The sequence below is a fragment of the Mixophyes fleayi genome, chromosome 2, assembly GCF_038048845.1.
Source record: "Mixophyes fleayi isolate aMixFle1 chromosome 2, aMixFle1.hap1, whole genome shotgun sequence".
NCBI classification, from domain to species: Eukaryota; Metazoa; Chordata; class Amphibia; order Anura; family Limnodynastidae; genus Mixophyes; species Mixophyes fleayi.
In genome coordinates, this window is record NC_134403.1 from 243,432,375 (window position 1) to 243,444,870 (window position 12,496).

General features: G+C 41.0%; 1 protein-coding gene across 3 annotated transcripts in view; it reads right to left on the minus strand.

The window, feature by feature from the left end:
• The window catches only part of ACACA (acetyl-CoA carboxylase alpha), a 526,387-nt gene that overhangs the window by 65,687 nt on the left and 448,204 nt on the right, over window positions 1-12,496 (minus strand). For 2 of the 3 annotated variants that reach the window (XM_075195717.1, XM_075195718.1), the window contains exons 50-51: window positions 7,001-7,178; window positions 6,271-6,383 (exon numbers count right to left, since the gene is read on the minus strand). In XM_075195717.1, the coding sequence (XP_075051818.1) occupies window positions 6,271-6,383; window positions 7,001-7,178 (291 nt within the window). Of the gene's footprint in view, window positions 1-764; window positions 895-6,270; window positions 6,384-7,000; window positions 7,179-12,496 lie in introns of those variants that run through there. The other variant, XM_075195719.1, reaches the window with a different exon arrangement.

The window sequence follows — 12,496 nt, forward strand, 5'->3', positions numbered from 1 at the left end:
GAGCCCTGACCTCAACCCCATCGAACACCTTTGGAATGAACTGGAATGGAAATTGTGAGCCAGGCCTTCTCATCCAAGATCAGTTCCTGACCTCATAAATGCTCTACAGAATGATGGGCACAAATTCCCACAGAAACACTCCAACATCTTGTGGAAAGCCTTTAAAGAAGAGTGGAAGCTGTTATTGCTGCAAAAGGGGAACCACGTGTTGGTGTAATGGCAAAGTCCGAATACTTTTGTCCATATAGTGTATATTCATCCTGTTTTACAAGCATACAAAACAAAACCCCCAATCTAGCTAATGTATACAGTAAAATCTCTAAACTGGTGACTAATGTATAAAGCAGACCCCTAGTCAAGTGTTTATTATACAGTGCAGATAATGTGTACAAAGCAGATTCTCTCTCTCTTACATATGTACTCACTTAATCACTGTGGGCCACCTGTAGCTGTAATTACCATCTAACAGGCTGCTAGCTAGAATGTAGGCAAGAGTCCAACTAAAATTCTCCTATGGACTGCAAAGTGCGGCCCCACATGGTGAACACCAAAAATTTTAATCCTATCTAACTACCTCCAATCAAGCCATTTGACACTACTGAAGACACGATAAATGATGCAAAGAACACAACATCAGCAAAAGTGCTATCTTAAAGAGGCTGTAATGCCTCACAGTGGAGACCAGGAAAATGAAAATTAAGCAAAAAGTAACACAGATAAAGTGCCAGATGCCCAACAAAGTGATCTTTATTAGGTAACCAACAACATCATATGGACTTTTTTTCTTCAAAGAATGCATAGAAGACAATGTTCAGTAGAAGCAGGGAAATGCTTTCCATATTCCAGGCTTTGTTCGATTAACAACTGAATTAATATGTAACATAAGCCAGTAGGCTGCACAATTGGAAAAAAATATAAACAAGATTTAAAACAATACAAAAGAAAACTCAGGCTCATATGACAATCTAAATCCTTAACACAATAACACAATTCTTATTCACAATTAAATAGGACACTGTAATTATAATTTATATATATATATTTTCTTGTCTATACAATGTGGGCAACCCCCTCTTGCACCCCAGTCTGTACATGGTGAGTGCAGAGGACCTATGTCTGTTTTTGTTTATACAATGTAAGTCCCATGACTCTTGCACCCCATTCTTTACATTAATTAATTCCAACTTGTGTCAGGTGAGTCCCAGGTCTCCCATGGCTGCTAGTGCTAGGGAAAGACTTGCCTTTAAAAGCTGTGTGCAGGTAAGCCTTAAGCCCAGATAAAATAGCATAGCATTTGATCATGTTAGGACTGACCAGAATGGGAAGACTTTGGCGTGAGTTGGTCAGCTTAGACATATATTGCAATATGTGGAACTAACATTCCCTGTTTTTAATATAGAACAGTACTTGATATAGCATAAATTATGTGTTTGGAGAGTGCAGAGTATCCCTGTTTTCTTGTGTATATATATATATATATATATATATATATATATATATATATATATATATATATATATATATATATATATACACACACATACACATTATAGATGGTTTATTTCTGTAACAATAGCTTGTGGTGACAGTTTTAAATTGTGTACATTTAAATACCTGCAATTATGGCTAAGTGACATGCTGCTTATTAATAATAGTATAACATACCAGAAAAATGTACTCAGCACCATTCACAAGCATAATTTAAAAATTAAAAGTCCCCGCAATAGGCAGATGTTAAATATTTGAAATGGTATGTAATCTTCTGAACTATATGTAATAATAAGGGGCATACGTATGTTTCTGTAAATGTACATATGCCCCTATGGGAGATAGTATTATGAGAAGCATTTATTAAAAAAACAAAACAAAAAAATTGTGTGTCATTTCTATGGCACTCTACCTAACAAGTCAAGAAGAGGAACATTTAAATGGTAATGATATCATCTATTATTTTTACCAAGCAACAATAAAATTAGCCTGTACTATAATACACAAAAATATATGTAATTTTACATCTATGAACAAATGTGGCACATACCTATTTAATGAATCTCAAAAGAAAACAATCATACAAAATGTGAATCATCCAACTACAGCTTTGTTTAGCTTATACATTGTATGTTGCATATATCGCCTACAATCCACAACAAACAAATTATATGTGCAAATAAACCTAGTATATGTAAAAATAATTAAGCATCTGAAAAATATAAATCTCACACTGACTTTCATGAAGATAATCTCCTAGGGTAATAGAGACTGAGGGGTTAAAGGAGCCAGTGAACCCCTGGTTAATGATAGAAATTCAGCAGGCAGCATATGATAAATGGAGCTCTCCCCATTTCTGCTGAAGTCAGCATGAACCACGACCCTACCGCTTGTTTGTGGCAAATGGAGTGCGCAAAATATCAAAGGGCAGTGATCCAGAAGAAGACCAACTTTGACAAATTTTAAATTGTCCAGAAAGAAAAATCTGAAAAAAATGCATTACCCTGTATTCTACAATTTTTCCTCCATTCAACTGTACTGAATAAGTAGTCTAAAAATACGAGAAAACAACTGAATTGGTAAGCAATTTTGAATATCCTATAAAAGATGTTTATCTATAGAATAATACTCATTTAATCCTCTCTTCTATCAGTCAAAAACAGATGCATTCATCCTTATTGTTCTAAATCTTTAAATGCCTTCAGAGCCTCATATTCTAATGAGGAGAACAGAGAGGCACAGGGTGAAATCTGAGGGCAATGTATGGGTGAGTGAGACAATGGTGCAAGAACTGAGCAAGCAATGAGGAAAGAGGTTAAAGGAAAGAAAATAGGGAGTAATAGACGGACAAAGAGGAAGAGAGAGAGCGAATCCAAAAATGCAAAGAGATAAAAAGAGATTATGAAATGGAAAAGATGAATATATATATATAGGTAAATTAAATATAAATGTTCATTATTAAAAAAAAAAAAAAAAAAAAAAAAAAAAAGCAGGAAGGAAGACAATGTTTTTATATTTTAAGATTCTTGAAAACCTTTTTTTTTGCTAAAGCAGATTCCAAGATATGAACTTACTCATAATGAACACAATTTATTGCTTTGTTATAATCACATTTATATAGTTTTAACTTCAGAGACGGTACAACGTAATATAATAGCCTGTTCGTGTAATATGGTCCGCAGCAGTGAACCAGGGAGGACCTGTATCCTCAGAATCTCACACCCTACCATCCTGGACTCAAATTTGGCTTGGTGGTGGCGCTAGCTCATAAAATCCAGAAAGTAATTTTGGTTGGCAGATTTAAACGTTGGATCACAAGCCTAGACTAAGCACTGCTCAGAAATGGCTGGCTACTTGTTACACATGAACAGGGGGGAGAAACATCTACTGCTAATGTAGATAGGGGTCCAGTCTGGATTGATTAATGGGGCTGTTCTACACAGTCCCATACCTGTGTGAAAAATAGCATAAAGGACACGTAGCCCATATAAATCACTACAGTAGTTTAGTATGTGTGTATATGGGGGTTGGGTACAGCTCCACGATGATGATAAATCCGACACAGAGAAGACCTACAAGAAAAAAACAATTTAATGAAAAAATTACAGCAATATTGACAGACTTACCTGAAAAACGACTGTGCAGATATTCGATGGCAGCAGAAGGCTGACAGAACCTCGTTCCGACTGGCCAGCTCTACGGCAGTAGTGTCTGACGTCAGTAGTGTCTGAATGAATTTAAATTTAAAGCGGCAATGTCAGGACTACGTAGGTTAACAGTTAACCTGCCTGGTCCCAACATTGCCACTTTAAATATAAATTAATTTAGGTCGCACTGACGTCAGACACTACTGCCGTAGAGCTGGCCAGTTGAAAGGAGGTCCTGTCAGCCTTCTGCTGCCATTGGATATCTGCACAGTCGTTTTTCAGGTAAGTCTGTCAATATTGCTGTAATTTTTTCATTAAATCGTTTTTTTTCTGGTAGGTCTTCTCAGTGTCGGATTTATTGTGATCGTTGAAGTGATTACCACCGTGTATATGGAATATGTGTACGCAGCTGAAGGAACAGCACTTATAGTTACTAATAAAACACAATTCCTATTAAATCCTTCTGTTTCCTGTGACAACACTTGTCTCTGCACTGTTGTGTTGATCACAGGGAAACACATTAAAGCCAAAACTTTACTCCACCCCCTCAGCTGTTCTGAGTTGAGTCCAGCATTCTTGAATAAGCGCTCTGTCAAATATTCAGCAGTTTTGATCCCCAAGGGGCTAGGATAGATTCAGCCAAAGCAACCAGCAAAGAGGTGCTGCAGAAGCTACATATTGCTATAAAATTGTGAGTGGTTCCAGGTGCTAATGCAGGAGCTTGGTGGGGGCAGGCAATTACCCTCCTACAACAGGGGACACCACATTGGTGAGTAGCTAGCTTGGATAAAGGGCTCCAGTAGGAATAGTCAGTGATGGCTAGTTGCTGAAAACCAGCAGAACCCAGATTGGTGAAAAGCTTGGTGGAGTGGGTTGCGCAAGTCCATTCCGTTGCATGGGCTTCTAGACTATAGTTGCTAAGGCTGCGGGAAAAAACAGCATAGTGTTCCATTAATTTCTGTTCCCTGGTATAGAAAGTCATTGAACCAATTACTATGGAGACACACCTTCCTTGAGGGCTGTGGCCATATGCTTGCATAACCAGGAAATTGTACAGTCCACATGTCTGTTGTACCCCAAGCTGCACTACACAGGAATGCTAAAGAAAGTGAGTCAACTATTCTGTTTTTCTAATGTTTAATTTATTATATATAACATAATTGTGAAGAAATGGAGGACTTTTTATTCATCACCTGTTTCTCTCAGTTTATTGTACTTTTTAACCTTTGGTCTAAGTATATTACACCAGAGCATTGGTGTTATTACATGTATTAATACTTCATGTTATTAGGTACATTTTGCCCTTGTTATTACCTGCAATATTGTGTGTATTAGAAATATAAAGACTAAAGACTGTTGCCATATTGTGTGAAAATAACTGGACAGCAGTAGCCATTTTGCTTGTGCTAGCTATGTAAATACCATTTGTCTCAAATGTCTATTGTTATGTGGTGTGGCTGATAAGATAGCTAGCTGGCAGCCCAAGGTAATTATCTAGGTCAACAGGTAACCTGGGAGGTTATTAGGTGAAAACTTCCAGATAATGCGCAACACAATACTATACTGGCAGAAATAGCTTTGAAAAATGTATTAATATGTATCAATATAAATGTTATTGAACCAAAATGTATCATATGCTCAGATAATGTAACACTGCAGATATAATGTGTTAAAAGTCTCAATGTTTCACACCAGTGTGAAGTTCCATTCCCTGATGTAATATTATCACCCTTTGTTAAGTGTATCTAGCCAAATAGCTAATTCAGCCAAGCCATTCCATTGTATAATCAATGTTAAAGAGACAGCATGTCTAACAGCAAAATAAATTAAGTGTCCACTGGTAGACCCCTGCTGAAAGGGGGAGGATTGGGACATCTTGACCCTACTCCCTGAGTAGACAGCCAGGGAGATAAGGAGAGCAGTATGCCAATGGGGCCCAGGGTCTTGGAAGACCCTGGTGTACAAGCACAAAATTCTCCAGGCCAGGCATCGCGGTGTTGCCAGAGGAAACCCTACAAGGACATGGTCTTTGTGAGTCAGTAGCCCAGGCTGGGCCCAGGACTGTCTAGCAAAACAGTAGCGGTAATACTGCGGGAGGATAAGACTCTGAAGGATATTGAGATTGTTACTTTGAGATGCTGACTGCAAGAGACCGCTGAACAGTACACGCTACCATTTATCCTATACTTTGTGAACTTCTTATGGTGTTGTTCCATCGGGACTCGTTATAAAGTCTTATTTGGGATATATGCTGGTATGACCAGCTCCAAGATAACGATGGTTTCCTCACAATAATGTTGTTTTACTCATACATATAGTCAGGTAAGTGTTTGAGCAGAAATGAGCACAACTGAAAACATGTTACATATAATATATAAGGTGTTTCATGGCGACTTTTTACTCCAGGGCAACTAGAACAGGCACATTAGATTTGGGGTTCGGGGTATTGGTAGGTTAGAATTATATGTAGATTTGTGGTACTGCATATAGTCTGCTGCATTCTGTCGTTCCTATACTATCTGTGCTATGTTCTACATTGCAACTTAAATGAGTGGTAAATGGGTGGTAAATGAGGCCCAAAAACTATTCCTGCACAAGAGCCTTCTACTGCCTATGTACATGAATAAACACCTACCTAATCTCTCTGCCAGTTGAATGTATACCGGATCCACTCTCCGCATTGTCTTTACCAAATCCTTTCTCCTGAATTTTATTTCCACAGTTCCCTCTGCTTCCAAAACACCCCCCCTGCAGAAAAAAAGGTGATTAGAAATTATTTTGAAACAGCTTCTCTTTCAAAATGACAGTATGTTTAAAAGAAAATTATCACCAAAATAGAAATTCTAAAATGCCATTATAAAATATAATTGCAATTTATGTAATTAAAACAAGATTAGGTTATATTCGTCTTATTATAATGACCTTTATTATTTTGGCGAGTCCCTTCTTGCAGTATAGTTTGCAAATGTTACTGTTGCTTTACCTGTTTATAAAACGGATGATTAAAGCTCTATGGTTGCCAGTGGAAAACCTTGCACATAAGGGCCAATAACCACACTAAAAACTGATTATGTCTAAGACAATGTCTCTTCATGTTCAGAAAGTGCAAACAGCAGGTGGGAAGCAGCTATTGCTTATAGAATAATAACTTTTTAAGGATGTACACCACATCAGTAGGCTTACGCTAGTTGAAATCATTACGAACAAACTGTACCACTCCAAAAATTATTCTTCCCTTAATATATAATATTGGATAACATGGACCATGAGCCAATAATTTGGACTGAATACAGGATCACATATTAATATAAATCAATAACTTTTTACAAACAGGATACATTCAAGGAAATATAGACATATATTACCTGCTCTCTTTGTCAGCATACATCTCCATGTGTCTTGGATTGATTGTAGGATCTATTACTACCCATGATCCGCCTCTCAGTTCAGCTTGAGGTGGTATATAAACTAGCACTGGCTGGTGGTATTCACGCAATCCATCCACAATGTATGCTCCAAACTTCAGGACTTGATCATACATGTCTGTATGCATACAAAGTCACAAACATTTCATTATTGGGGTCATATACAAAAAAGGACAGACAGCACAAGAAAAAAGTGCAATAAAAACAAAAAACAAAACACAATACTGATGCCGAGTTTGGACTATACGATGTCTGGAGAACAGCGAACCCTAAGGATAGAGATTACACGTACTTTTCTTTGGTACACAACACCTACTCTAGTATTGATCTCATCCTTTCAGACAAATGGACCTTACAAAATACCCATAAAACACAGATTATCCCCATGTCATGGTTTGACCATGCCCCTGTGGTATGGTCATGGAAATCCAGGAGGGCACGCTTCACGCTATGTCCATGGTGTTTGTCAGAACATTTGCTACTTTCGGTTGAGGCAAAACTAAAGATAGCAGATGCCATTCACCTCTTTACACAAACCAACGACCCAACTGATACCTCGGTCTTTACATACTGGTGCGCCCTTAAGGTGATAGTTCGGGGTAAGATTATCCAGATAACCTCTAGATTACACAAGGCGAACGCACATTTACAGACTGAACTGGAAGCAAAACTTAAGCTCTTAGACACCCAGAACAAAACTCAAACATCTAAAACACTGAACCTCGAGAGATCACGAGTCAAAGCTAAATTACAAAAACTACTCATGCAGCGAACCCAAATGGCACTGTCTAAATTACGCCAAAATACTATGTAGAGGGGAATAGGGTGGTTAGCTTACTAGCCCATAAGCTTCGGGGACTGCAGGCCCAAAATCATATTAAAGCTATCATAACCCCCAGGGGTACTAAGGTTGTCAATCCAAAAACTATTGCGGACTCCTTTGCGGCCTTCTACACAGGCCTATATAACCTGCATACTGACCCCTCTACTTACCAGCCGACAGAACACGACATTGCCACCTTTTTGGAGAATCTCCCCCTCCCAGCTATAACCCCCACTCTCAATGAAGAATTGAATGCCCCCTGGGCCTTAGACGAAATTAATAGGGTCATCAAACAACTTCCTAAAAACAAAGCCCCTGGCCCAGATGGGTATAGTAATACATTTTTTACTACATTTCAAGACGTGCTGTTACCCATCCTTCTCCAATTGTACGAGGCCAGAACTCGCCTTGGCTCCTTCCCATCCGAGATGTTAGAATCCCATATTGTAGTCATCCCCAAACCAGAAAAAGACCCTACTGACTGTAAGAATTATCGCCCTATAGCCATATTAAACACGGATGTCAAAATATTCGTAAAACTTATTGCCAACAGACAATCTCCCATCATTACGGAATTGATCCTCCCATATCAGGTGGGTTTTGTCGCAGATAGACAGGCTCCTGACAATTCGAGACGTATCCTTCACCTAATAGAACAATGCCATAAAAATGATGAAAACATGCTATTGTTTATCTCTAGATGCCGAAAAGGCGTTCGATAGTTTACATAGGTTACATTGGTCCTATATGACTCATGTTCTCCAGACATTCGGTTTTGCAGGTAACATCTTGAATGCCATTTTATCCCTGTATTCGAACCCATCCGCACGGGTATATAGCGATGGGTTTATCTCCCTAAACTTCTTAATTACTAACAGAACCCGACAGGGTTGCCCCCTGTCCACCATTATCTATTTGATGGCTATAGAACCCCTGGCAACACGGATAAGACTTGAACAAAGGTGCACAGGACTAGATGTGAGAGGGACATCCCATAAAGTATGCTTATTCACGGACGGCGTATTACTATTTGTGACTAATCCGGAGACCGCACTGCCAGCGATACATGACTGACTGTCTCAGTTTGGCAGAGCTTCTCTTTATAAATTGAATACATCAAAGACAGAAGTACTTCCCATAAATGTCCTGATGGCCAGATTGCAGGCCTTAAAAGACAATTGGATTTACTCCTGGAAATCTACTGGGCTTACTTATCTTGGGATCCAAATACCCCCTCATTTGGATTCAATCATAGATCATAATTTCTCTCTACTGCATCAACAATTATTGAAGCTTATAGGGTCGTGGATGTGCTTTGAGTTCTCCTGGTTGGGCAGAATTTCAGCGTTTAAGATGATGCTCGTCCCTAAATTAATGTATCTATTCCGTATGCTTCCGTTCCACCTTCCCCCGGGGTTACTAGGCAAATCGACCTCTCTGATGAAAACATATGTCTGGAAGGCCAGACCCCCACTATGTAGTGCATGACTAGAGGAAAACGACAGGGGGGACTGGCTCTTCCTCACTTGAAAAAATACCACGTGGCTTGCATTTTGTCCCAGATGCGGGATTGGTGCCTTCCTAGGGGTGGGAAGACCTGGGTAGACCTGGATATTGCGTGTAACTCAGGGTTCTCTCTGACGGACCTTTTATGGGTGCCTGGAGAATGGAGACCCCCCCAGGGAGACCTTGCCAACCCTTACTAGGGACACTTTTGGTGTGTGGGACCATCTGTGCCGGGACACTGAAGGGCTTGTACGCTCCACAACGAGCGTGTCGTTGCAGGCGTTCGCCATACAAATAGCAGACTTAAATCTTTCTGGTTGGGTCAGTAGGGGTATTCAGACTCTAGGACACCTGTTAGACTCGGGTGAGCTTTTCACCTACTCGCATCTTAATGCAAGTCTTTTTTTGCTAGTTAAGCATTTGAAAAACATTTTGGAATTAGGAATGACTTCTTTAGCAATTTCAGTTTTTAGCTTTGCTAACTTAATTTCCTTTTTACATATTTTCTTGAACTGACCAGCATATTATATGCAGCAAATGACCTGCTGCCATATTCAGCAAAGTGACCAGTATATTATAATCAAAAGTTAAATGATCTGCAGATCATGTCAGGAAAATAAATGACCAGCATATTAAATCCAGCAAAAAAAAAAAAAAAGGTCACTAAATAATATACTCAGCAACTTTACTATCCAGGTTTTCGCATCAAACACATTAAATGACCAGCAAATAAAATGGCAGGCACATAATTCAGTCCCAGACCCACCATAAAATGCTGCCAAATGTCCTTTCTTCATGTCTGTTCACGATCATAATGCAGCCCTATATCTGGCCACTATTAGAGTGAAGCACAATGTTTGTGCACTATAACATGACCCTCATCTGTTACCTTAGCAAAGAACCTTGCCAGAAACCACTTCTGCTTACAATCTATTCATCCTCCTTATAAATATGCTATTTTATAGGTCTTACCTTGACCTAACTGTCCAATGAATTATTAATCAGGACTTTGAGAAACAGTGTCTTCACATGAGAAATCACCTGTTATTTAAGGAAAGTCACAATGCTTTAATTTATCTTATAAAAGGAATATGATATCTACAAGTACACGGTTGTGTCAGATGATACAGCATATCTGAAACGGTGTGTAAAGCTGGCTGAACTTCTACAGCCCCCGGCAGCTTCACAGGGGGTGGGGCGTGTAATCACACTCCCCTCCCTCCCTCGGGACCCTGGTAATGTCATTCTCTATCCCACCCACCCCCCTCATTGCCTGTCGGGCGTGACGTCATCATCACATCCCGAGAGTGTCAGTGAGGATTCAGGCATAAAAGAGCAGCAGCAGCAGAAGGGAATGGTGAGTAACCAATTGTGTAAAGCAGGAGGGGGGCAGTGTAAAGCAGAAGGGGGGGGCAGTGTGACGCAGAAGGGGGGGGCAGTGTGAAGCAAGGGGGGCAGTATAAAGCAGGAAGGGGAACAGTGTGGTGGAGGGGGGGGCAGTAGTGTGATTAAGGGGGATAGTAGTGTGATTCAAGGGGGGCAGCAGTGTGATGCAGTGTGGGGCGGTGTGCCAGATGGGGGAAATTTTGATGCAAGGGGGGCCAGTGTGATACAGAGCGGGGACATTGAGATGCAGGGTGGCAGTGTGCTGGACGGGGGACATTTTGATGCAAAGGGGGGCACTGTGATGAACAGCTGGGGCATTGAGATGCAGGGGGGCAGTGGTGTGATGCAGGGGGGGCAGCAGTGTGTTGCACAGGACATAAAAGTGTGATGTAGGGACATGTTAGGGCCATCTATTCGGATTACTTGTCATTTCCATTTTGACCAATAAAGGAAAGAAGATGCCTATTGCATAATACATTGGCATATTATTATGATATAGGTGTTTTTGTTCTGGAAAACAATGCCTGGATACCTCCCCTCTAGAAATCCTATGGGCAGCAGTGGAGTCTGGACAGCGTTCTGCATCAAATATCACTGCATCTGGACCGCTGGAGGAGGTAAGTCTTTTTTTGTTTGTTAACAAAAGTCAAAGTGTATTATGGTCTTGGAAGTGGGTATTTGATGTGTGCGCAAGGGGAAGGGGGGGTTCAGTGGGTTGAAAATTTGCCTCGGGCGCCGGGAAACCTTGCATCGGCCCTGCTGCCAGCACTGAGCTAGGGTAAAATGCAGGTACTTTTGCAGAGTGAAAATGCAAAAGCTACCCATCACACATCAAGGAATGCCCTTAAAATTGCCCCCTCATATGGGCGTAGCTTGACTGCCATACTGGCTGGTCAGACTTTCTTTGAGGTCTCCCACAAATGAGCACTAATCGACATCCATCGGGCTATTCTAGCCCTAATACCGACTCCTGCTCTAGACCTTCATTTGGGGTACTCCCCTCATTCACCTGAGAGCCTAATCTGTCCTACTGGCTGCTCTACGTCATCTGTTTTGTCCTTGGGCCTAACGCAGCGTGGATCCATGGCCTTAGACGCTCGCCTGGTCACCGGTGGATTTTAACCATCTCCACTGACTTTCACGGCTCCCACAGGACACTCCGATTGTCCCCACAGAAATGCTGCCTTCCCTGAACATCAGAGCCTGTTCTCGAGCTTATACACTCCCACAGTGTCCGCTAACCTCCAGCACTTCCTGGACCCTCACTTAACATCCGAGGACCCTGATCCTGTTGTGCCACTGCCAAGCCTGGCTGTCTGCTACTCCCGACGAGCGCACCATCCTCGGCCGGTAAACCGGAAGTTCCCTGTCCGATGCCGTGCTCGCACTTCCGGTTTCTGTCTGTCCTTTGAGACCAGGCTCTACTTACTATAGGTGTTTCCTGGGGACCTCTCGGTGTAGACTTCGGCCAGCGCTCTGCTCACATGACTGGAACATCTCATCTAATACGGCCTGCGGCTACATTGATAATTATTTAACTCATACCAGCCATCCTCAGGTCAGTACCTTGGGTTATATCACCCTAGCGTTGTATATCACGAGAAAATTGGGATCACAGCTGTTTACACCTTATCAACAAGAGGTTTGAGCTACCCCTTAGCTCTGCCTCCACATGTAATACAATTGCCGCCTGATACCCAAGCTTACACGTTTGGATACTA